This window comes from Sebastes fasciatus, chromosome 5 (assembly GCF_043250625.1).
Source record: "Sebastes fasciatus isolate fSebFas1 chromosome 5, fSebFas1.pri, whole genome shotgun sequence".
In the NCBI taxonomy this organism is placed as follows: domain Eukaryota; kingdom Metazoa; phylum Chordata; class Actinopteri; order Perciformes; family Sebastidae; genus Sebastes; species Sebastes fasciatus.
Window position 1 is genome coordinate 19,078,588 of NC_133799.1, and position 27,674 is coordinate 19,106,261.

The following is a 27,674-nucleotide window of genomic DNA, read 5'->3' on the forward strand; positions in this document are numbered from 1 at the left end:
TTTGCTGCTATATTAATGCTCTGGATATTGTATAGAGAACCTTTAAATGTCCCCTTTAGCAGCTTCAAAGCAGTTTCGCTGATCGGGATCATTTCAGTATCTGCTTATTCCAGCTCTTCACTGAAATTATAGCGTGCTTACAGTAAATGAAGTGAAATATTCAGGCCCAAAATGCCACTTTGTTCTGACTGCACCATAACATCAAAGATGGGGATCTTGACTAGAATTTAAAATGAATTTCTGCAGGGTTGAACAATGCTTATCTCCCCTCAACATGCATTTGTAATGATGGAAATAATAATGATCATGAACACAAGCCTGAAGCTCATGCCCAGACCGATCCTTAAGCATATCACACCTGCACACACACCTTCTCTCTTCATGCCCATGGCCAGGCACTTCTGGTAGCGACAGTACTGGCAGCGGTTTCGCTGGCGCTTGTCGATCAGGCACTCCTTACAGTCTCGACACGTGTAGGTGAGGTCTTTACGGACGGTCCTCTTGAAGAAGCCTTTGCATCCCTCGCAGCTGTACACGCCGTAGTGCTTTCCTGTTGGAGACACAGTCCACTCCATCAGCACTGCTTTGACCCAACAATATGCCTCTATCTCTCAGTGCATAAAAGGTTAACGTGGAAGGTAACCAGATTGTAAACCTGTATTTGGGTACATCAAGATGAGATTTAAAAACAGAAAATATGAAATAAAATACAAATAGAATAGAGCAGAAGTACAGTTAGAGTGCCGCTGTGATAATAAATGTTATTGTCGTGTATAATTTAACCCAGAAGGAGCATGTTTAGGTTAAATAATAGCGACATGTCATGGTGACCTGCTCAGATTTATGATCAACAATGGCAATAACACAGCTCCTGCCTTCGAGATATGATCTGAACCAACTGAGGACTGTACCAGATTATCCCACACACACACACAGTATCAAAGGCTGCACTGAGAAATGAGCAATGAGCACTAAAACTGATGTTTTACCTGAATTAGTATTCAGACTAATGTCATTAAACACTTTAATCAGTGCTGTGATGAGGTCTGAAGGTGTCCAGGTTGCCTTTCTTTAGAAGAGGCATTACAACTTCGGTTGTCAGTGATTTTAGAAAAATGCCTGATAGCAGTGATCCATTGACAATTTTCCGCACATCCATTTACAAGCAACTGAAAATATTTTTGAAAAAGCTGGTTGGCAGGGTGTCGTAACAGCAGATGCTTCACTAAATCCTCCAGAATTTCAGTATTGATAGCATTGAATGTTGACAATCTGACCCCATTGTCTCTGTGCGGAGATCACGCAAGAATCACAGGATCACATAGCACATGAAAATCCATCTTGTCAAGCTTCAAGTAATGCGTTTGTGTCCGGCAAGCCAGATCACGGACCAAACAGCATCTACGGGTGTGGCTTGGGTGTGTGTGATGCGACACGGAGCGGCGACTGTTTGTTCTAATCAACAACGGCGGCTCCTGAAGACGTTAGCGTACAAACTACAATAGCATCAGTTATATCAGAAATGGAGAGTATTTCTTCACTGATAGAAGGCAAAGGACTGCACTGAAGGCTTTTCTCGGTGGAAAAGATGTTTCCGCTCTTCTCCCGACTGGCTTCAGTAAGATTTTGATTGACAGGTGGTTCATCCAATCACCTGCCATGTATTTTTTTAAAGTGCCTGCCCTCTTCCAAACAATTTCCAATTTCTCAGATGGTTATAAACCACTGATAGGTTAGGTTAGGAATTTATAGACAGTCTGATATTTTCGATTTTTTTCACTTAAAAAAGTGGTAAACAAGGCGCCATATTCCTGCTGATGCTGAGAAAAAGACTTGTCTAGCCTTATTTATTTCAGAATAGTGAATAAGTAGCCTTGTAGCGAATATGAGGATTATTATTTTTATCCATTTGCGCTCTGCTTTCCGTTTTCTAACTTGAGCTGCGGTGTTTCTCAATGCTGCTTTCTGGTTTCAGGTGCACCTTTCAGAGTTTCACAGTCGAAATGATCAAAGAGCACAATCAACATTGCACTAATAAACCTGTCAAAATGCCTGACAAGTAGCCTTGACATCAGTCTGTCTTTGTTATCGTCCCTTCAGTTATCAGGGTGGCGATGTTTGTGGTGGGTGGGAGTGTACAGTAAATGTGTTTGCCCACCCCTTTCCCCCCTCCTCACCCGCTAACATTACCTGAGGAGCGGTCTCCGCATATGGAGCAGATGTGCTTTGACATTCCCCCGGGGCTCGTACACTGGTAGTTGATGTTTCCCAGGTTCTGCAGGCCCGGCGGAGGCTTGATGTCCTCCGAGCTGCTAACACTGTTCATAGAGTTCATCTGAGGATGATAGGAAGAGATAACAGAGACAAAGAGTTGAAGCCGAGGTGGCCAGAAGTGAACTAAATGGAGCAGAGAGGAAGTAAGAGTGAAAAGTAGTTGGGCTCATGTCGTGTCTCATGACACACACCCCCCTTCCTCTATTTTCTCATTTTGTCTTCCGCTCACCCATATTATTTTTTCTGCTCCCCACCCACACACGTTATTGTGAAAGTACAGAGGGTGGGATCACATGCTCGGTTAGTGGGTGGTGCTGAGGGTTCTGTCTGAGGCTTCTGTCTGAGGCTCGTCATACAGGTTTTTTAGTGTTCGTTGACAAGGAGAGGCGTAACGTGTGCAAAAAGTGCAGTTCTCAGACATAAACAGCAGAGGGCGCTCATGTGTTGGGTCTTCTGATATTGAAATATGTTAAGACATGAGAGTTCTGATCAATTTGTTTCACCAGTCCAAATTATTGTTTTCATTAATCATCAGCTTCTTATAACGGCGTCCCAGGTGGGTCCACAACAGGAGAAACACTACAGGTGAATGGGTTAACAATTTTAACTAAGAGATATCACCATGAAACTTCCCCTTTTGATTATTTACATAAAGACAATTAGCTTTTGTATTACAAGTTTTCTGAAATTATGTGTTTAAATATGCAAATGAGGCATTATCTTATTAAAAATGGGCTAATTTTCATACATTTCCAGAATAGAAATTGTGAACATCGGATAAGGTCAGGTTTTTATCACTCTATAAATAAGAAAATACCATAAAAAAAAACATTTTCAGTGTTTCTGTGTTTAGGAATAAAACAGTGTATAAATTAAACTGGAAAGTTTGTTGTATGTGAGTGATACTGAAGTGGAGATATCTGGCTCAGAGTCTGAGAAAAAAATCATTTTGAGAAAACGGACTTTAAAGATACTGATTGCAAGACACTACGGGTGAATAGTAATACAAATTAACAAACATGAAACTCCCCCAGTTGATTACTTACATTAAGTTTTCTCAAATTACATGTTTAAATATGCCAATGAGGCATTATCTAATGATAACTTTTGGTGAATTTAGGAGAAATCTACACACCCAAATAGACAAAGTAGTAAAATAATCACCTAAATGTGTATTTTGGATGTTTTCTTTCTGCTAGTCTGAAACAAGACATTTTATGGACGCAAAATAGCCCAAAATCTTAAAATTGATGTTTTTGCCAGGGGTGTCTCGCCTTAACTAAAGTGACATTAGGCATTAAGACATCTCATATGTGACCTCAATGAGAAACTTTTTATAAATGAGGGGTGGAACGTGTTCGGGACCGAGCAACAAGTCCAGCTTCCTTTGACTCCTACATATCTCTCTTTGGCTCTTATCATCCTCGCGTTCTTTGACCCTCTCCCGCTGACGGGCGAGATGCATATTTGTGCTGCGCATTTTTTGTTTGTTTAGTTGCAAACATCTGCACTCCCGAGTGGAAACAACAAGCCTGACCTACGCATGCCCTTCTGTCCTATATATTTGATGCTGCGTTGCATATAGGGCATCCTTCCCACAGTCACCTCAGGCTCTTCCTATCACTTATTTACAATGTGCACTCTCTTCTGAATATCCTCTAATGGCAGCCTGTGACCTTACAGCAGAGGACAGTATACAAGAGATGGTTCTTTTCCGTCTCTCAGTTTTCCTTGAGCTCACTAGTTCTCTCCACCAGCACCACTACCACCCTCTCCCGCTGCAGATGCCCCAAAGGCAGGTAGTCGCACTCAAATGAGCATTGAGTTCCCTGTATACTTGCTTACGTGAGTCAATAGTGAGAAGCTATTCCCCTTCAGCGCACAGCATTTACACAAATAAATCATTTTACACATGTGTGGTTTGAAGTCCTGTGTTGCATTCAAACAGTTGTTCAGACATGTCGCTTCTGACTGAGAACATACTTCTGGAGAAAAGTGCTACAAGCGCTGTATATGGATTATTGATGCATCATACATTCTTTATACAACACATGGTATGATGACCTCACTGCATCGTACATACATAGGATTTACTAGGGCCAGACATGTTTCGTGATATTTAACTAAATGTCTTTGGGTTTTGGATTGTTGGTCAGACAAAATAGACAGTTTGGATGTATCAACGTGGGCTTTGGGAAATTGTAAAGGGCATTTTTTTACTTTATTTCTAATTTGATTGCCTATTTACTTATTTACCTATGCCTGTCACTCTCAAATTGATTGACGTATATTTCAATACATAATATTAACAGTATAACATAACTGATAATATTGAATCAGAGATTCGAATGTCTTCTCTTGCTGCTGTTATAAGTTTGTTTAAAACTAAATGCAGCACAAAACTCATCATATTACCAACACTTTATTCTACACTATGCGTCAAACTACTCAATTATATACTGTATATAATACCTGCAACTTATATGATCAGAAAATACTGATTAGGCCTTGTAACAACACTGCATTATGTAATAACTCAACCAAATTTAATAAATTGTCACTTAATAATCTGCTGTATTTTGTAATAAACAGCTTGATCGCAATATTCAATACATTTCCCCATATTTTGTAATAAATTATTACATACTGCAGTGGTTATTTCAAAATGCAAGAGCTGCAATTTTTCATGAAAATTTAATTATATATGCATTATGGTATCAACCAAAATAGATATCTTCATCTTGCTGTAGTTTTGGCCAATGAAATATAATCTACTGCACTAATTATGAATACATTTTGAGTCAGATTCATAATGATGATTCATGCTTGAATGCATAAAATAAACGTTGTTATGATGTTAATTTTTTTTTATGAATTCAGACATCTATTTAGGTTGGTTGTAATGATCACTGTAAATATGTAATAATATTTTTCAAAATGTGGGGAAATTTACAGACTGTTTATTATACAGATTATTACAAAATGCGAGTGTTATGGCATAAAGTGAACATGTATTACATTCTGTCTAGTTATTACATAATGTGTTGTTACAGGCCTTTTACAGCGATGAGAACGAGATGATAGTCAAAAACATAAATATTGTATCACCAGAGTGGATGTACAGCTATAATATTGAATTTGTCGGCTCAGCTCCGCTCGTGAACTTCAGTTCACCCGTGAAAATAGTCCCGAGATGTTGCATGACACAATGACCTGATGGCGGCCTGGTCACTGGCTGTTGGCGAGCAGTGAAAAGATGGTTTCGCCGTACAATCGTATCAACCCTGGTTGTCCCTAAAGGCACAGATCCATACTGCGATTGAACCGATGTATATCATTGTCTGCAGAGCCCTGCAGCACTGGCCTCCATCCAGCCTCTGCAGCACTGCATGTGTGTGTGTGTACATATGTGTTTCTGTATGTGCGGCTGATCATCAAAGCACTGAGCCTTGTGGGGTTCGTAGTTCATTCAAGGTACCACTTAAAAAAAGCAGCTCCGTTCGCCCTCTCTCTTGTGGTCTTGTGGTTGTTTCTGTCTGTTATTTATCCAATCTCAAAGATGCAATGTCACAGCAAAAGGAGCTGTTGTAGGATCATGAACAACTCAGGTATCATAACCAAGATGGAGCTATAAATGGAGACTAAAGGCCAGCAGAGGAAAGTGACAAGGGAAGGGGAGAGTGTGGTCAAATGAGGAGAAATGGTGAGGAAATCCAGATAAAATGGAGGCTGCTCTTTTCCTCCTTCCCCTTTCTCTCAGTAATCCATTAAAGGGCTAATAGACGGACCGCGTCTTAAGTCCCCTCGCATGACAGCGGTAACACAGAACTCAGGGATGACCTTTAGGGCGAGAAGTTTAAAGGTCAGTAGAAGGGTAGGGGAGAGAGAGGAAAGCCAAGGTATGCCAGCCAAACACATTGGATATGCCTAACCTCCAACCTCCCGTCTGCTGTCGGAGATTCCAAGAATGAAAGGCACATGATCAACCAAAGAACATGATAGTTTAACGCGGACGAAGCTTGCCAAAAGTAGAAATTTTAAAGAATATGAACCTCTGTTGAGCTTAGGAGGAATGAATAGAAGGTTGGTGTTGAGGACTTGTCTGAAATTTAAACACGAGCGCTCTGTTTCAAAGCACCTTGTTTGATGTTTTCCTTTGAAAAGGCACGGCAAAGGAAAGCGGATAAACCGAGAGTGAATTACCACATCTTATTACAACTGGAACGCATGCATAATTTGAACATAATCCTATTAATGTTAAGTATAAAGGTATTTTTTCTTCTTCTACTTAGTTTAAAGTCCCTCTGAAAAAAGAACATGTCCATCGCTATCTGATGACCATCAAAGCACCCACACGTTTTCTTACCTGTGGACTGCCGAGTGGTCCAAAGTTCATGTTGGGCGTGGACGGCAACGATATAGAGGGCGAGCCCAGAGAAGATGTGATGACGGGGTATGGCGAGGCCAGGCCGTTCATTGGTGAGCCCATGCCGGACATGGGGGACGGTAAGGGCCTGGAGGTGCTGATGACTGACGGGTGGCCGACCATGCCACCCATGGGAGGAGGGTGGCCGTGGGTCATTGGCCCTGAAGAGTCTGGAGAAGAAAGAAGAAATTACGTGTTAAAAAAGAACGAGGAGACACTGTATAAAAAGATTTATACTGAGTTGATTGGGTAAACCTACTCAATCAAATGTATCCATTATAACAAATAATATTACTTAAAGGGGACAAATCATGCTCATTTCCAGGTTCATACTTGTGTTTTGGGTTTCTACTAGAACATGTTTACATGCTTGACTGCTCAAAAAACACATTATTTTTCTCATACTGTCTGTCTGAATATATCTGTATTCCCCCTCTGTCTGAAACGCTCCATTTTAGCACCTGTCTCTTTAAGACCCCCCTCCTGAAAAAGCCCAGTCTGCTGTGATTGGCTTGTGAGAAAAATATGGTGCACCTTTGCAAAGGTAGTTCTCAAGCTGTGGGGGATATATTCTAATGAGCCTGCATGTGACATAGGAAGGGGAGCCCAAACTGAATGGCTTGTTGAATTACATGTTTTCTGATTTAGGCAGCCCATAAAAGAGAACTGTAGGTGGCCTTCAGGTAACGTACAAAAGTGAAAGGCTCTCTCTACAGCCAGTGTTTGGTTTGTCCTTTCTGGGCTACTGTAGAAACATGGCGGACTCCGTGAAGAGGACCCGCTACCTATGTAGACGAAAACACAACAACTTAGGTGATTAAACACTTGTGAAAACATAGTTATGAATATTATATTTCATTTCTGCTAATAGATCCCCCTCAATGCTGCACACTGTTCCATTACAATGAGTCGACCAGTGGCTGAGAAGAAATGTAAAATATACTGTATATGGGAAAATGACAGTTTAGTACATAAACACATTTCCATGTTAAGTACCATATGAATGGATTAAACAAGCCTGCGAATTAGAGAATATATCGTTGACTAACAGTGCAATATGTCTTTATGCAGTCAGTGTTGTGTAAATAAGGCTACAAAGAGTGAAACCCGTCTGATTCTGGTCAGAAGGGTGCTGACTTTGCTTTGCATCCACTGATGTAAACTGACAGGCTGGCATTTACATAGATGACCTACTTAGAAAAGCTGTCAGTCAACTGAGAAACAGGGCGTGGTGTTTAAGTTCATGTGATGTAGCTGTGAGGACATGCATTCACCATCGACACATGTTACAAATACCAACATTCACATAACAGTATGCACATATACAGTAACAGACCAAAATGTTCTGTACTGAACATATTAACGCCGCAGGCTGTCACTGCTTGTTCTGTTACAGATGCAATAAGCAGTTCCTCTCAGGGCGAATGTCGATGACTCAGAGTAATGAATAAAACTGGGTTTATTTGAGCAAAATGTTACTGATGAAGAGTGACGTGCCACCATATGCACATTAAGACTGATCTGAACGCGCAGAAAATTCAAAAAGCTTCTGCTTGTGTGTCCGTGCACCATCCCCCCACCCACCTTTGCACACACACTGATGCACAGTGTGATACTGGGCCCGGTGCCACTGTTCTTAGTTAAATGTCACATTTCTTGTGTGTGTTAATGTAGCATGGCACGCAATGAACAGCAGCTGTGTTTTGGTTTCTTATAAGATGAAAACAAAAGGTAATGTTTCATCTTTTTCTATCGTAAAGCTCAACAGGGTGCCCGGAGATCAATGTTTTCTTTTGAAAAATCCATTAAACACACCCAATCCACCATCTTGATTAACATTAAAAATATATATATATACCTTTGCAAAGATGATTTTGTATGACAGTTCAATTGGTCAGGAAATATCTTTTCAATAATAATGCAGTCGCTTGTCCCTTGAAAATCCATTTTATATTAGCAAAGATTCACTGATGCCACTCTCGGCCCAAGAAAAGCAAAGGGATGCACCGAAACGATACAGGATCGGATATCGGGCTGATACTGACTCAAATAGCTGAATCGGGCATCTATGGTATTGTACATCATGCGTCAGCAGCACACCAGTAGACGGCATAGCTGAGGGAGCCAACAACAAGCATGTTTGGAGGTATTTCACGCTCGCTACGCCAACAAGGTCTACGGCTACTTGCAATATCTGCAAAGCCAATGTTTCGAGGTGTGAAAGCAGGACTGCAAAATATAACACGACCAACTTAATCGTGCACTTGAAGAAGCATCATGTCGAAGAGTTCTACGAATTTTGAACATCTTCTACCAAGTCGCTGGTGTACAATTTACTATTTTAATAATAAATAACAATTCTGTAAATTCATATCTATGTATTTATTTGTTACATTTTGTTTTACAAAGTTAGGAAAGAAATAATTAAGTGAAGCCTGATGTTGCCTTACCAAGCAGCAACCTCCGGTGCTGAGAAATGAAGCCAACGGGGAAGTGCTTGAAAACTGCAGTTCATCAGATGGCCATGACCAACTTTACAGCAGAAATAAACATGTTTACAGTTTGGTACAAAAGCGGTTTTGGTCTCTATAGCTAATGTACTCCTTCATGACAACTGTACTTTATATAACTCACCCATTTAAATTATATTAAGGCTTGAAGTTGGTTACAATTGAGGGTGTGGCTGCTTTGAGTGACAGGTGGGGGCCTTCTCAGGTCGCTGTCTGCTCTGCTGTGTCACCCGGGTCGTCTCAGCTCTACCAACAATTAGCCGTGAGTTAGTCTGTGTCGTGCTCTTCAGATACCTATGGGTGGTGTCAGACTATCTCCATATTTTATACCGTCTATGTGCCTTAAACATTAAAGAATGATCCCAGCCACTTCCACACAGTGAGGCACACAGATTATTAATTAACCGCTGGTATCAGATCGGTATCGGCCCAGGTAGCGCTATCAGGACTGAAAAAGTTGGATCGGTGCATCCCTAGAAACGGGAGCTTGTTTTGTTTCACTAATGAGCAAACAAATTTGAGAAGTTTCTGAAGATAAAACTGTAAATAACAAGATTTAATTGATTATTTCATCCTGCTCCAAGATGCTTATCATTTAACCTCCCATGCATTCAATCGCAGCATGAGTTCCCTACTTCTATTGCTCTAAAGACTAGAATCTGAATTAGAGATGCTACAGCTCTGCATGGAAGCTAGATTTAGGAAAAAGGATCAAGTGATCGTTCTTTACAACCTGTCTGAAGACTTGTTTTTATGTAATGATCTCTAATTATAGGTCTTTATTTGTATCATTACACTTGTCAGTATATGTTGTAGGCTGTCTCTGTTTAAGACTCCAAATCTCACCCCTTTGGTGATGAAGTCATGTGCTGAGCATTATCAAGACAAACTAGTTTCCCTAGTTTCGACATCTAGTTGAAATACGTTCCCACGTTTCTCAGTTTCTGTGTTTTTAACTGGCAAAGAGAATGATCTAACGGTCAAAAATAAGTCCTTCCCTTCCTGCTACTGCTCGGCTAACACTCATCGGGTGTAGGATGTTTTTGGGGGAGTGAACAGAACTTTCTTGTTATGAGATTTCCTATGATAATGACGTGTTATGAGTACCAGGATGAGTACATATAGGGTGAACATTGCTTTTGACTAGAGCTGCAACAATTAGTTGTCAACTGTTAAACTAATTGCCAACTATTTTGATGATTGATTAATCACTTTGAGTAATCGTTTAACAAAACAAGTCTAAATTCTCTGATTTCAGCTTCTTAAATGTGAATATTTTCTGTTTTTTTTACTCCTCTATCACAGTAAACTGATTATCTTTGAGTTGTGGACAAAACAAGACATTTGAAGACGTCATCTTCTGCTTTGGGAAACACTGAACGCCATTCCGACATGTTGTCATTCCTGTTACTGTTATCACTTTTAAACAGTTTTATTCATATGGAATATGCAAATAAGGAACTCATTTGACACTTTGAGAAATACATGGAATAACACAAAAGAACTTGCCCACAGGCAGTCGCTGTCACAGGAACGTCTCCTATGTTTCTAAAGACGTGTTTCTAGGTGTCTGTCTACCTGAGAAATAATTGCTCATGTTATAACCACAAATAATGTTTGGACTGTGACTGTCTGAGACTTCAGTTTGCAGTCTTTGTGAAAGTCAAACAGAGTTGCTAAATGCTTTGCAACAGTTTTGAAATGTTGCTCTGATATTTAACCTCTGGCAGTGATTAAAGCCACATATAGTTTCTTTCTCTCTCCGCTGGATATGATGAATCTATTTTAAGGAAATGGAAAGTTTGACTAATGCAAGACAGTTGCTTTCAGATTTCAAGGAATTGGGAAACAGAGAGGAATGTCACATTGTCTGCCTGGATGCAGAACTTCTTTTTTTTCTTCTTTTTTTACATTACACACTGTATAACACACAGCTGAACATTCACTCCCTCTCCGTATGCCAAGGAACAGATGTTGTGCAACTTCCTGTTGAACACTGAGACTATAGCCTCTCCACCCCCTCTCTCATTCGCCCACTTTCTCCAGCCCTCCATGAGTGAACCCTGGCAGGCAAATATGTATTGGGGCCTCCCTCTCTCCCACAGAGCTGACTGGACACAATATATACTGCAGTAAAATACAAGTTAAAAGCACCAAACTCTTTAAACTGTATGCTGCTGCCTGTAGGTACCTAAATTCTACAATGGCGGGAGTGTATTCCCGGCGTTTTGGAGAGCCGATTCATCTAAATAACGAGCTTATGTAATGGATGCGGACTGTACAGCATGTACTGTGTCTGATTTTGTTCACTGACCCCTCTCTTTATATGCATGACAAATTCCCTTCGGGGCTCGTAAAGATCTATTCTATTCTAGAAGTGCTGAGTAGGAGATATAGTGACGGGGCTATCGTCACTCCAGCCAACAATTTGCCGACGTGCCCTCGCAGACATCGAGACCAACGAGTCTTTTGATTGCCCAGGACAGACTTAAAAAGATGACAAGATAAAGGTTGCTACACGGAGAGATCTGAAACAGACAGATTTGTGGGGTAGACCAGCACAAGCTCACACATAACGTCCAGGTGCAGGATTTTGAGATGATCAGAAGGCCAGAATCCCAAACATGCATTTATTTTGGCGCTAGTAACAAGCAGATTAATAACTTGAAACTATCGCTGAGGTATGGCTGCCCCCTCCTAGTCAATTACTCGGTTGTTTTGGTCATAGTCGACTAAGATTTCTTTAGTCGATTAGTAATTTTTCATGCTTTAAATCAACTAATTGATTAGTCCACAAAATCGTATGAGTGTTAGCCGACAAAGTATTTCTTTGGTCGAGGACAGCCCTATGCTGAGGTGAATAGCCGATTGATCAGCCCGGTCGCACTAAATGGGGTATGAATGACAGTAATTTGCAAGACATTTTGCGTGCAATAAGAACGCTGTTCTTCTTGCTTTTGGCGTGTCATTTGTACACCATGTAGTCTGTATTGACTGAAATGTAAACGCATCCACGTAAATATGCAACGTTCAGAGTTAGTGGCATATAATAAAAACATTAGAAATATTGCTTATGGTATGGTGGATGGGAGGGGAGGTGGATGTGTCCGACAAACACAGGACTTTCAACCAGGAGACCGATGTTCGTGTCCCAAAGTGTTGTTGAGTTATTTGGAAGTAACGTTAGTGACGTTTGAGATATGTTTTTCGTAATTCTGTTACGTTGTTCCCGTACGGATTTTACTTAGTTTCGTACTTATATTCAGCCCAACCATGACGTTCTTTTCTAAACCTGAGGCCGTTACCGTAGTTTTGTTGCATGTTGTACAAATGAGACGCAAAAAGGCTAAAATGCGTCCTCATGATACACGGAATGTTCTTGTAATGTTGTGATATTTATACGCCTTCCCATGATCGAGTTGGATTAATAGATGAGTTGAACATTCATTGACAACAATTCAATCATCAAAATTCTTTGGTTCCAGCTTTTCAAATGTGAGGATTTGCTGATTTTCTGCATGATGTTTTATAGCACTGTAAATAGAAAATCTCTGGATTTTGCATCATTGGTTGGACAACAGTCACCTTGACTTTATTATAGGACTCTATTTGAAACCTTTTCAGTCTCTATCTTGGTGAAGTGCAAATCCCCGACAACATGACTACAAAACATAACCTGCGTGCTTGAGACAAAACCAAAAATGACTGCATTTCGTCGAGTCTTTGTAGCTGCAGTACCCAGGAGAGCACAAAAGCACATGGACAGTCAGCTGGTGGGATGCCTAAAAGGGAATGGCCGGCGAGTTGAGCATGCTTTGTGAGGGGAGTGTGTTTGTGTGTGTGTGTGGAAGGAGGCCAGCATGTTCAGCGGAGGAAGCATAAATCGGCCCAGAGCGGCTCAAAGGGGCCTATCCTCGGATGACCCGCCTCAACCGGCTGTTCCATCTCTATTCTATGTAAATCACCTCCACACAAAGAAGCCTCTGGAATGTACCGGCCAATCACACGCTGCACAGCAGAGGAAATACATTAGCAGGCACTGGGAGGTTGTTCATATTAGGCAGCCTAAAAAAAATTCATAAGACACTCTCAGATTTAGTCCCAGTGCTTCCTCTCAGTCTCGGTTTGAACCTCCATACAGTGCTGCAGCGACGCAAGCATCTATTTGAGAGCAAACAAACAGACGGAGCAGTGAAGGGCACCTTTGACCGTTGGCGTCGCAAATCAAAGGTCGCCTGTTGCCAAACTCCTGAACCAAGTTCACAAAAGCTCCTATCTGCAGCAGACACTGATCATTCTCAGAAATGGCTGCACCGAGGGGACGAACAACCTACAAAGGGAATCACCGACGACTAACATCACGCCATTAAAAGAGCAGCAGACCATCAGAGTTTGATCTGAATCAGGGATGGACGATGGACGCTAATCATGACAAGCTGTCACAATAACTTCAACAGCAATAAATGTATCACATACTATTGTTAAAATACATCGGCATGTGACATTTTATTTCATGTGTTGGCTCACTTCTGATATGTTTGTCCTTTTTAATTATAGTTCGACTGGTTAAAGATTCTGGACTGAACTGTGGGGCTGATTAGTTAGCTGTTGTAGCCATGTTGAGTATAATGCTACATTTAGTATCATGTCGTCCCTAGAATGTGGTTATTGATAGAAGGTAAATTGAGATTAAGATAAAGACAATGAAGACTAAAGATAGCCACAACACTAAATACAGTATATCTGGACTGGTCAGACTATGTGTACACTGACACACAAGATACAAAAACATAACGGCACCGCATACAGTTCTGAACAAAAGAGTAGTGTAAGATATTCTGAGAGCTAGCGCTAAAACGATTGGTCAGTAATTGATTTATCATTTTGTAAGTTGAATGGCAGAAAATTAATCTCAAATTATATAACTGTAATAATTTATGGATCATTTAAGTCCACTGCAAACCATTCTCTGTCTCCAGCTTCTTGTATATCAAGAGTTCCTGGTTTTATATCATTGTAAATTAAATATTTTGGGGTTTTGGACTGTTTTTCGGAAAAAACAATCAATTTGAGGTTGGGCTTTGGAAAATTGTAATGGTCATTTTTCGCTACTTCCTGGCATTTTTTAAACTAAACAGTAAAAAAAAAAAAAAAAAATAGTCAAAGAAATAACTGACAAATGAATCAATAAAAAATAATACAGTCCCACTATGAGCTATGATCAGTAAACTGCATACATCACTCCTCACATAAACGTTAATATTTTTCATTGTATACACTCAAAAGGAACACGCTTAAAGGTGCAGTGTGTAAGCTCTGGCGGCATCTAGCGGTGAGGCTGCAGATTGCAACCGACTGAAGGTTCTCCCCTGTGCCAAGCGTGTAGGAGAACTACGGTGGCGAAAACATGAAAACGCAAATGGCCCTAACTATAGCTAGTGTTTGGTTTGTCCGTTCTGGGTTACTGTAGACACATAGTGGCCGACTGTGTGAAGAGTCGGCTACCATCTATTTATGTAGATATAAACGGTTCATTCCAAGCTAACAAAAACACAACTATTCTTAGTTTCAGGTGATTATACACTAAAGAAAACATACTTATTATCTCCACCAAGGCCGAAGGCCTAGGAAGGAGGTTATGTTTTCACCGGCGTTGGTTTGTTGGTTTGTTGGTTTGTTGTCCGTTAGCAGGATTACTCCAAAAGTCCGCGATGGATTTGAATTAAATTCTTTGGAGGGGTGGGGTGTGGTACAATGAACAATCCATTCGATTTTGGTGGCGATCCAGATCATGATCCGGCTTCGGGAATTCTTTTTAATAACTCCGCTCAGTCTGTGCATTAACACCACAGGCTTTAAGACATGCGCAGTGTAACTGATGACGCGTTCATGAAACCTGTCTTGGCGGAGGTCTGCGCTCTCCGAGTGCACTTCTAGTTAACATTTTATTCCATTTCTGCCAATAAAAATATGCCAAATAGATTCCCCTAAATGCTAAACACTGTTCCTTTAAATCAGTATATCACAATATAAACAAGTAACCAGAAACAGCTCTGTAAACACTGTTAACAGTTTCAGAGGACCAATGCCACATCATCATCTCCATCCCCATCAACCAGCTGCTGTATGCTTTGGATGATCATTTATGTGGGTCAAACTCATCATATTCTCACATTTGAGGCAGAGAACGGCCAAAGCCACAAATGCATCACACTGATGTGATGATCAACAGGTTTAAAGAAACATCATGGACCACAAATCCCTCACTGTTAATTACTGGGTAGTGGCTGGATGGAGCACTCCACTGTGTGGTAATTCAATAAGCCCATGGCCCACTAGCTAATAATATCTCCTGTCTGGAGAGCAGAGAGTGTATATTGAGGGGGTGGGAGCAGCAGATCGACTCCTGAACAACTCCTCGATATCTATCAGATTAGCCTCTATGAAGACGGATCCTCAGCGCGGGCATCGATCTGTTTAATACCTATTTCGTATGGCTCTGCAAGTGTGTGTGTGTGTGTGTGTGTGAAGTACGAGTGCATGCTCTCATGCTCATATCTGAGGCCGACAGTGACAGAGAGCAGAACGCGTCCTAAAGTAATCAGACGGACAGCCCGCGGAGCTCATTAGATACAGCGGACATGTAATTAAGAAATCATTTTGCTGCCAAAGCAGCTCATGAGCGCCAGCCATGAACCCTCGTCCAACACACACACACACCCCTCGCATGCACACACACTAGTCTTCTTTCATATTAAAAAAAGAAGAAAAAAACACTTCTATGCACACTAGCACAAAATCACCCGTTAAACATTCATTTCTGTGCTAAATGAGGTTGATGTCTGATCAATTGTGTCAGTAAATCCTCTTATCCCCGGGTAAGTATCTGCAGCTCAGCGGGCCAGCTGTCAAGAAGGTGGGAGGCCGAGGAGGAGGGGACGGAGAGAGGGATAGAGCCAGGGAGGAAGGAAGGGAGCCGTGGATGGATGGATGGATGGATGGATGGAAGGGGACGATGGGTGGATGGGGGAGGGCATTGTCCCGCTCCGAAACGCTCACATGATCCCACCACTACCACACACACGCCTAATCTCTCCGCTTGGCTGACAACATTAGATCATCAATTGAGAAAACCCCCTGTTTTTCTGCACAGCTGTGATTGAGGAGATAGAAACGGTTATTAGTGAGACAAAATGAAGATATTCTCTACTGTTATATAAACAGCAAAAATGTCCAAAGCTGCTTAAAGGACACCTGATCCATTTTCTGACTGCCTTTTTGGAGTTTAACAGCCAAACTAAATACAGCCCATAATATCAGATGAACTTCATTACAGCATTCCTCTCTTGTTGAAAACATTAAAGGGGACATAATGGCTCATTTTCAGGTTCATAATGTACTTTGGGTTTCTACTAGAAGGTGTTTACATGCTTTAAATATTCAAAAAACACTTTATTTTTCTCATACTGTCTGTCTGAATATACCTGTATTCACCCTCTGTCTGAAATGCTCCGTTTTAGCGCCTGTCTCTTTAAGAACCCCTCCTGAAAAAGCAGTCTGCTCTGATTGGCTCAGAAGAAAAATATGGATCACCTTTGCAAAGGTTTGTTCTCAAGCCGTGGGCGATATATTCTAATGAGCCTGCGCAACGTATCCTCATACAGTACAACGGTTCGTATGATATCTTACGAAAAGTTATTCATAATTTTTTGTGCATTTTTCTACGAATTTCCAGCAAAATGTGACGAATGTCCAGCGACACGTGTCAATTTCTGCTTGTTACATGCATACAGTTTTTTCCCAGGAAACAACTTGGTTAGGTTTATGCAACAAAAATCCTTAGTTAGGTTTAGGAAAAGATTATGGTTTGGGTTAAAATAACTCAGGAAGTGGCGTAATTTAAGTACGGAAGTTACGTGACAAATAAATCAACATTGACGTCTGGTTTCATACGGGGTACGAACACCGGTCTCCTGGGTGAAAGTCTGGTGTTTTTTGACCTGCCCGTCCACCCATCATTCCTACACGGAGTACATACGAATTGATGTTGTGGGATATTTATACGAATTACTACAAATGGTGTATTAGTGACATAAGAAGGGGAGCCGAATCTGAATGGCTTGTGGAATCCCGTGTTTTCTGATCTAGACAGCCCACAAAAATTGACTGGCTTATTTCACAGATTGTGGGTTGGTAGGCACTCCAGATACCCAAATGTATGTGCACAAGCTCTGAGAAAGTGAGTTTTTCATATGTCCCCTTTAAGAAATAGAAAAATGTTTTTCCTATAAAGACATACGGCTGTGACAACACAAGCTCTTGAGCTGGTGAACTTCCCCGACCCTAAATTCTGCCCTGTAGTGAACTCTCTAGTGAACTCAAACACACTTTCCATGAAAAGAAAAGAAATTAACTCCCTTTCTATCTATCCCGCCTCGCTCTGTGGTTCCCCTATAGCATAGCTTCAAACAAATAAAAGAAACTGTCAGGCAAGTTAATGAACATAAAGTACACATTGTACTGTATTTCCCATATGTAGGCCATTTGCTGCCGTGTCCTCACATCCACAAACACTGCCAGCGGAACACTTTTTACACAGAGCCAAGGATCGATGAGGAGGCCAGGGCTGAGACAGGGACGAGATAAAGATTGTTTTGCAAGTGATAAAAAGATTTGGAACTTAAACAGCAAGAGCTAACAGACAGACAGAACAGGCTGACCAAGCAGCCCTGGACAACAAACAAACTGAGAGACCCAAAGCAAACCAAAAGCATCCGTCTAATGAGGTGACTCAAATTAGTTCCTAGAAGTATTCGCTCACTGTTACAGAGGGCTGTGGAGAGATGGGTAGGCGCCATCAACACACACACACGCACACTCAGCTCATGCTGTGACCAAGTGAGTGTGACCGGGGCGACCTGACCTCTGGATCTGTGACCAGAGCCTAGAAAGACAGCCAGACTACACAACCCTGTTTAGCAGTCTTTGGGGTAATGTGGCATCTGAAAAACTGGGAAAGAAAGTATGTTCTACAAAAAAAAATCAAGATAGACCAAGGTGGAAATGACAATAAGTGCATTTCCATTCACCTCTTTTTATGTACCCTTTCAATTTACACATAAAAAAAACCTGAGTGGAAATGCTGGAAATTCAAAAAATGTGTTTTTCACACCTGGCTGAGGTGGGAAAGTTAGTGTGGTGATAAAAGCAAAATGAAAAAAGACTTAAAAATCATGACGTACATGAAGCATGTGACTTAAAGTGGCAGTAGGCAGTTTATTTTTGGCATCATTGGGCAAAAACTCCATAATAACCTTTCAGCATATTGTAATTCAAGTGTTCTGAGAGATAACGAGACTTCTGCACCTCCTCATGGCTCTGTTTTCAGGCTTTAAAAAAATCTAGCCCGTGACGGGAGACTTTGACCGATCACAGGTCATTTCATTGAGAGAGCGTTCCTATTGGCTGTGCTCCGGCCATGTGACCAGAACTAGGCGTTCATTCACCAGATTTCACAATGGCGGTGTCACAAACATTCTCATTTAACAGCTAAACCGTGCACTACAAGATGATTCTGAAAACATTTGAGGCGAGAAATAGGCATTAACGTAACAAAATATTGATTCATATTTGATCAGCGCTGCCTAGTTTGATCGTTTGATCGGAGATCGCAAGTGACTGACAGCCGGCTCTCATAGACGGCAGATGTTTTATAAAAATAACTTTTTTTTTAAAATCATATTTGCTCCAATCTCGCCTGCTTCAGCTTTAAATGCAATACTTTTTAGCAGTCTCTGATTTCCTCATTATACCGGTATGGGCTGAGACTAATGGCTGTCTGGAACATAGAAAATCAATATGCAAATCTCAATTTAGAGTTAATATTAAATGTGTGAAAACATATAAAACCTCTAGTATAATCCTCTAGCTTTTATTAACCATAGTCCAGTTGTTTTGACGAATCATTCCTACGATTCAATAAACGCTCAAGTTCCCTTTTAAATCCATTTTTCCGTCAACATTATTTTACAGTAATGACATGAGTATTATTATGGTTGTAATCACAGCTGTGTGGACCGTCCAGCTGTGCTCTTAGCGGAGGGAGCAGAACAGAAAATGTTAACATCGTGTACATGCAGCACAGGTGGATTAGCATGGATGTTTTTAGTACTGCAGGATCAAGATCAGCTGCTGCAAAAAATGCTTTTGTGAAATTTCTCTCTAACGTTTCATCAGCCCAGAGCTGGAGAACGAATGAACATCTTCAAGGTTGTCAGCGAGGAGGAACTACAGTTATAAACAGGAGCGACACATGCTTCCCTCAAGGACACCAGAGAAAAGAATCTACACATAATAACACATACACACACAACAAGCCAGTAAACAGGCCGACTACAGTACGTGTGGAGCTCACATCAACACCTCCCACACCTCTTTTAAAATATAGGAAGAAGCTAAAAATCCTCATCAGAGTGAGCGTTGATGGAAGGATGCAGGGTGACGGACAGCAGACAGACTGCAGAGAGAGAGAGAAAGCAGCATGGAGATGGCTAATAGGAACGGACAAGTGTTGAGAGATAAAACTGATAGTGAAGGACAAGCCAATGAGAGCTGCAAGCGTCCTCTGAAGTTGAGTGGCGTCCCCGCTGACCACATCTGAGTCCTCAAGTGAGTCACAAGCAACAGCAAAGCCTTGTACCTGTCACAAGCGGTTAAAATGATCCAATGATTTTTAAAGGCGTTGGGCAGTCGGGGGCCAATAAGATCATGAAATCTGAATCTTAAAGATACAATCCCATACAAGTACAGTCCTCCAAAAAATATGAGAAATGTGTCACAGTGAGGATCATATATAATCCATATGGAAAACCATTAGGGCTGTCAAAGCTAACGCGATAATAACTCGTTAAGGCAAATTCCACTAAACGATCTTTCGGAGGTGGTAGCGGGCTCAGTTTTAAAGCTAGAGTGAAGATACTGGCATCATATGAAACCACACACCCTAAAGAATCCATATGGTATGGTATGTCATACCAGCTTGTCGCAAAGGAGGTTAAAAAAATGCTCCAAACTTGCACTAAATGTGGACGAGGAAAAACTGTCATGGCCATTTTCAAAGGGGTCCCTTGACCTCTGATCTCAAGATATGTGAATGAAAATGGGTTCTATGGGTACCCACGAGTCTCCCCTTTACAAACACGCCCACTTTTTGATAATCACATGCAGTTTGGGGCAAGTCATAGTCAAGTCAGCACACTGATTTGCATAAAGCAGCATATTTGTCCACTCCCATGTTGAAAAGAGTATCAAATACTTGACAAATCTCCCTTTAAGGTACATTCTGAACAGATAAAAAAAATGTGTGATTAATTTGCGATATATCAGGATTAACTATGGACAATAATGCGATTAATCAAGATTAAATATTGTAATCGATTGACAGCCCTAAAAAAAACACAAATGCAAAAAGAAGTGTCAACTGCTGAATTTGCTCTGTTAGTTGCAGGCTGGGAAGAGAAATTCAAAATAACTTGTTCAAAGAGTGCACAGGGATTAGAGGCATTACCGTGGTGCATCTGTGCAGCGCTAGCTTTTAGTGCTCCACTTCTGTGGAAAATCACAGAGCAACAGCGGTGGCAACATCTTCCACAGCACACATCCTGATTCTGATCTGATCCAACAACAAACACACACACACACACACACAGGCAACACAGAACCCAGCTACTCACAGTGGCCATAACCTATCTCCCTCCCGGGGTTGCCTCCAGGTGCAGGTGATGCCATGGGGTGCCACATGCCTTCAGGTGCAAGTGTGGGGCTGCCTGGCAGGACGCCAGTCGCTCAGGACCAGGACTCAGACTCAAGTGCTGGCTCGGTGACAAACAGAAAAAAGTGATGCGGATACTCCGGACTCGACCACTTTTCAGTGCAGAACAGGAACAGACGGGTCAGCGTAGAAACCGTGGAAAAGGGGCGGGGTGTAAGCGAAGGCGGAGTCCACCGGCGCTGGTTATAGGATTACCCAGATTATCCTTCCCCAGAGATCAATCTCACAGGAACTGTTTACTGACCGACTGCTGCGCAAATCAGCTCTTCTACCGCCCACTCACACGTGTCTCTCTCTCTCTCTCTCTCTTTATCTGTACAGAGGCACCGGTTGTAGCGGCAGAGGAGGGTGTCTGGCACGGGGACAGGGAGGGAGGGTGGTTATGATGACAGGGGTCACACTGAAAAAGTGTACAGTACAAGCAGAAGTTTCTGATTACTTCATCTTAAAATGGAGCAAGAACAGAGAGCATGGGAAGACAGCATGACACTGATGTTCCTGTATTCCACAGAGGTTTTTATGTGTCAATGACACTTTGTTTTGCAAAGATTTCCTCATTTTCTTTCCTTTTGCTGAATATTAGTCACAGACTTTCTGTCTCCTGTGTAGGTGGTATAAATGGGATGTGAGTGTTGAGAAAGGAAGTGACAAGAAGTGGCCTGAGGCGAAAGATTTCTCTCTTCTATCAGCTTTAATTCCCCTTAATGCCACGAAAATAACTGTGCCAGCATACATGGTACTGTTGTGGCATGTGGAGTCGCCTACGTGCAGCATTGTTAGTATGTTTGTGTGTTTAACAAGTGTTATAGCATTCCAGGAAGTCAGGAATCGTCTGTTTCAGTGCTCTAGGATGGTCAAGCAAACACGCAGCAAAGCGAAAACCCAGATGCACACACAGGCCAAAAATATACCTTGAAGGCAATGAGGAACAATACATGGCAAACCCCTGAGGGAATCTAAATAAACTACAAAACCTGCACAGGGATGGATTCAATCTGCAGTACGACTGTTTTAAGATTTTGTTTATTAGAACACGCTTTAAAAAAATGGTAATAAAATGGTTTTAGTTGAACAAACCGGGCTCGTCTCATACACCGTTCATAGCTATATCTACGAAAAGCAATGCACTGTAATGCATATACTGTACATCCCATGAAATCAATTTGCATGTAATCCACGTAATTGTGTACCAGGAATTATAAAGAGACTTCCTGACTTCCTATTGATAACATTTTTATGTAGACACATTTTTTTTTTTTAATAATACACCCACAGAGCCTTTAGAAAGGCACTGAATAAAAGTATGGCTTTTCCTGAAAAAGAATATTATGATTGTGAATTAATCATTTTAAAATTTTGGTGGGTCCAAAATGATTGTTTTGTTCATCTCTGTGGAAGATGTCCGACGTTTGATTCCCACTACTAACAAGGCTCATGAGCCAATAGTAAAACGACGTTGGTATCACGTGGTATCTCTGGGTCGTCAGTTAGTGTGGAAAAAACGGATAAATGGCTGAGATTGACGGTAAGTGCCTGGCAACAACTTGTTGTGAAGTAAATGGAACGACAGAGGGATAATGCGACATCTAGTGGCTGAATGTTATCAATAGCACCTTAAACCCAAACCACGATCTTTTCCTAAACCTAACTAAGTAGTTTTGTTGCTTAAACCAAAGCAAGTTGTTTCCTGTGAAGACGGACGTTTATTTTGAAAAGACTGCACGCATGTAACGAGCAGAAATTGACACGTGTTGCTAGACATTCGTAAGGAAAACGCACGAAAAATGAGGAACAACTTGTTGTAAGATATACGAAGCTCTGTATGAGGATATGTTGAACAAACAGCACTAAACTCAGCCTGCGAGAAGTTAGAGTTGACTTTGTTCAACAATGTCAGAGGCGGCATGCATCCTTGGCCAGGGAAGTATGTCATATCATTATCACCAGAAAATAGCCCTAGCCAATAAATGTGTAATTGGCACTGATTTTAGTCTGCAGCTGCTCCTTCTAATCTGTCCTGCAACCCTATCAAATGTTCACCCTTCAATTTGCACTAAAAACTTGAGAAGTCTCCACCGACATGTGTGCATCTATTTTACTCACATGACTCAACAGAGTTTTCTTGTGCCGTGCACCTGCATGAGGCTGGATCGAATGTCTATACAGTGCTTGAAGGGTAGCCACCAGTAACCAGACCCACTCAGTGACAGTAACCTGGCAAGAGACCCAGCAGACGGACACAAGAAGAAGGACAGCGAGGACGGAGAAGGAGAAGAGACACTTGCTGCTTCTCTTTCAGACTTAACAAATCCCATTGGGAGAAGCTAAAATAATACAGTCCTTCTTAAATGCATGTCGTGTTATAATAGTGTGTCGTGGCCCACATAAAACATGCCAAATTAACCCTGAGAGCCATAATTAGCATTCATAGACGTATCGGGGACTATGAAGACGTGGGAGGAGGATGATTGGCAACCTTAAATTTATGGTCCGCTCTTAAATGTTTAATCTGAACTGACTAGTACGTGAATCAATATCTCGTCACCAGTGTCGTGTATACTTGTGTCTACAAATCTTGTATACATAAATCAGTCAGCTAAACTGATCTCAAGAAGAGACAGTTTTCTCTTTACGTCCTCCTGTCGTTTTTTTTGTCAACAGGAAGGACATTATCATGCAACACACTCGTTCGGGTGGTTATTTGTAGGAAAAAGCAATCGAAATGAGAGAAAAGCAGAAAACAGCAGAAAAATATGTTGTTTTTTTTCCAAACAGTAATGGATGCTTGTGTGTTGTATTAATGTGCGTGGGCGTGCGATGGGAGCAGAGCACTAAAACGGCACTCAGAGCACTCAAAATAGCCAAGCGATGTTTACAGCATGTTCTTCATGTCTCTCAATGTTGACATTTAATGAGACATAATGTACTGGGCTGCTACCTGTTGCTGCTCCTGCAGGGCGCAGAGTGCCACAAAAAACTGTTTGCCTGGTCAGTCAAACCAACTTCTACGGAGCCATAAATCTCCCCTTATTGATTCATCTGTTAATTAATTGTATGATGAAGTGACTGATTGTTTTTTGTCTATAAAATGTCAGAAAATAGTGGAAAATGGTCCGTCACAGAGGGACATTTTCAAACAGCTTTTTTCTGCCAATTAGAGAATATCTGGTATTTTTTTTCTGCGTAAATTAAAAGATTCATCAGTTATGAAAATTGTTGATTTTCTGTTGATTGACCAATTCATTAATTGGCTAATTGTTTCAGCACTATCTGGGTATATCAAAGGACGTTAGTGGTGGAAAGTATATAGTCAAGAACTGTACTTAAATACAATTTTGAGATTGTACTTTACTTGAGTATTTTCTTTTTCTGCTAATTTATACTTCTGCTCCACTACATTTATTTGACAGTTAGTAGTACATTACAATTTCACGTATAAAACCTGTAATAACTTTATAGATACTGCACATATTATTTTAAATTAAAGTTTAAACTACCTAAATCATAAGTTTCAAATACAATACGACACAAACGTGCCATGGGAATTTCAAAATAAAGGAACATCTTGAAGGTGACGGTAGGCTATGTATTGAATCGTTGATCATTGAATTGACACATCAAACATATCAATGTATCGTTACACTCCAACAGTATGTAAGGGAGTTAGCTCCACCTCAACCAACTACAACATTAAAGTACTGCTTACATGTTAATGCATCAAAAATAACAATCCAATAATATAATATCATACCACCATCAATCTACATAATGAGCACTTTTGATACTTCAAGTAAATTCTGTTGCTAAGACTTTTTTACTTTTACTTTGCTAAATTTTGAATGCAGGACTTTAAACTTGTAATTGAGTATTAAAGGTCCAGTATGAAGGATCTGGAGGTATCTTGCGGTGAGGTGAGGAGATTGCAACCAACTAAAGCCTGTCCCGTGTGCCAAGCGTGTTGGAGAGCTACAGTGGCAGGCGCGAAAATGCGAATGGCCCTCTTTAGAGCCATTTGGAGCAGAGCCAGTGCATAGAGTGTGTGTGTGTGTAGGTGGGAAGTGAGTGGTGAAGCAAGAGAGAGAGAGCGGCCGCGACGGGAGCGAGTAACGTTATCGACTCCGGCCCAAGCAGGAAAAGTTAACAGAGTTTGGTTTGTTCGTTCTGGGCTACTGTAGAAACACGCCGATGCAACATGGCGGACTCCGTGAAGAGGACCCGCCCCCTATGTAGATATAAACGGCTCATTCTAAGGTAACAAAAACACAACGATTCTTATTATCAGGTGATTATACACTAAAGAAAACTATACTTATTCATATTATATTCCATTTCTGCCAATAGATCCCCCTAATTGCTACACACTGGTCCTTTAAAACATTCCAGATGTGATGACTGGGAATCATTTTCGGTTTTAGAGACACATCAGCAGCTATTGCTCCGTGTGTTGCATTTACTGAGATAGACTGTCACGGTGAGACGTTGATGTAAAATGCAGCCATACTTAGCTGCTGTGCCTTTGTGATTGATGAATTAATTAAAAGCAAACAGTGAAATGGATAGACGCTGCAGATCAGAGGGATGAGTAATACATAATGTTCAGAGCGTGTAAAATTAGACTTCCTGTGCGTCCGTGAGTGACACGTATGTTGTTGCTGCATAATTAGCAAAGAAATAGCTACATACAACCCATAACCTAACACCGCTGCAGCCCGCGGGCCTCTCAAGGTTCTCTGCTTGATTAAAGCTGGAATTAAATCAAGGCTTTGACCTTCTTCTCTAATGACTAATTACTGGCAATTAGCCCAGAGAATGGCCTCCTTACGCCCCTTCTCTTCCCTCATCCTGTTCTCACAATTAGCACCCACACAGACACACACACAGTCAAGAAGACAAGCTCTGACACCGACAATAAATACACACACTCAATCAAAAGTGCCCGGGAATGAAGCCATTGTGTGCATTGTGTGCTAATGCATGCGTCGGCATTGAGGCGCTGCAGGTCTCAAGCTACAGAATTCTTGAGCAAATACCTGCAGAGAGCCACACCCACTCTACCTGTGTGGTTTGTTTTAGCTCTGCAGGAGTGGAGTGGGCGGGGGAATAATGCTCTGTGCTCAGGGATCGGCCGTTGAAGAGAGCAGGTTTAATACTGCCGGCACTTCACAGTCAAATAGCACCACCCACATTCTTTAAGTCACATGATATCACGGTCACATTTTGCTGTGCAATGAGCATATAGGAGGTCTGCAGCTGGGAAGTTTGGGGCCTGAGTGTGTGTTCCTCTCTGAGTGTGTCCTGGGAGGTGAATCGCTGACCCCTGGCAAGTGATGAGAGTTCACATCAACTAAGGTGACCTCTCTCTCCACCCATACTCCCCCCCCCGCCCTCCTCAACACACACTTCCCCGTTATCTTGCTGCCTTCACTCTCCCATCCCGTTCCTTCTTTCTGACACGACTTCCCCGATCTGCGAGCTAAATACGTTCTCACCGTGTGAGTGCTCGGCTCGTCAGCGCGTCTAGAATCACTTCCACTGACGGAAAATTAAAAAAAGAAAAATGCTGAGAAGAGAGAAAAATGCTGATTCTACTTAAAGCCCCCGGGGCAGGCCTGCATCAGACCTGCTGAAACATAACATGTCTGGGTGGGAAAAGCTGAGTTGATCACGAAACAATCCGCACACAATCAGCAGACTGTTTTTTTTGCCTCGGACGCACACTAATGATCCTTTTTAGAGCAATCATCTCCCTTTCAAGAAGAGAGCGGCCCTGCGTTCATACATGTTTTTTAGGCGTGTGGGCTGTTGATGCAAAAATACATCATAAATCATAGTTAGGGGGGCCGACACACAATACAAAACCAGAACTGTTCTTACTGGAAATGATCATTTAGTGGTTCTGGCTTCCACTCATAAACTGTTTGGTGGTTTTACTGACAACTTTTATAATGTAAATCCAATAAAAGATAAGAACTGTCCAACTGATCCTAGTTTACTACCAGTACTTTTACAAAAATTACAAATATTCGGCATTCAACCCAGATTGCAAGTCAATGCGGCTTGGAAAGCTGCAAATAACATAACTGTAAAACCATAATGGGAAAAACAACAACTCTCCATTGAAACCAAGATTGATCAAATTCTTTGAGATGAGGGGTTTTTAAATGGGAACTCTCCGTACGAGGGCTTTAACTAACAATTACTTTCATTGTCAATTAATCTGTCTATTTTTTTCTCAATTAATCGATTATTTGTTCGCTCTATAAAATGTCAGAAAAAGGTGAAAAATGTTGATCAGTTTTTCCCAAATCCTAAGATGACGTCCTCAAATGTCTTGTTTTGTCCACAAATCAAAGATATTCAGTTTACTGTCACAGAGGAGTAAAGAAACCAGAAAATATTCACATTTAAGAAGCGGCTTAACTTTTTTTTCTTAAAAAATTACTCGAACTGATAAATCGATTATCAGAATAGTTGCAGATTAATTTAATAGTTGATTAACTAATCGATTAATCGTTGCAGCTCAGTAGGATAAACCCTGAAATACACTGGGAATTTTAGGTATAAATGCATCAATTACAACCAAAGTTATAAGTGAAATGTTCCAAAAAATAAAAAACTTTTATAGACAGATGTA

General features: G+C 41.2%; 1 protein-coding gene across 10 annotated transcripts in view; it reads right to left on the reverse strand.

Annotated features, from left to right (window-relative positions):
- The window catches only part of rxrgb (retinoid X receptor, gamma b), a 37,235-nt gene that overhangs the window by 6,585 nt on the left and 2,976 nt on the right, over window positions 1–27,674 (reverse strand). For 2 of the 10 annotated variants that reach the window (XM_074635511.1, XM_074635506.1), the window contains exons 2-6: window positions 20,943–21,392; window positions 7,393–7,485; window positions 6,641–6,870; window positions 2,191–2,335; window positions 359–550 (exon numbers count right to left, since the gene is read on the reverse strand). In XM_074635511.1, the coding sequence (XP_074491612.1) occupies window positions 359–550; window positions 2,191–2,335; window positions 6,641–6,870; window positions 7,393–7,485; window positions 20,943–21,009 (727 nt within the window). In that variant the 5' untranslated portion in view covers window positions 21,010–21,392. The remainder of the gene's footprint in view (window positions 1–358; window positions 551–2,190; window positions 2,336–6,640; window positions 6,871–7,392; window positions 7,486–20,942; window positions 21,393–27,674) is intronic. The other 8 variants (XM_074635509.1, XM_074635510.1, XM_074635514.1 and 5 more) reach the window with 6 other exon arrangements.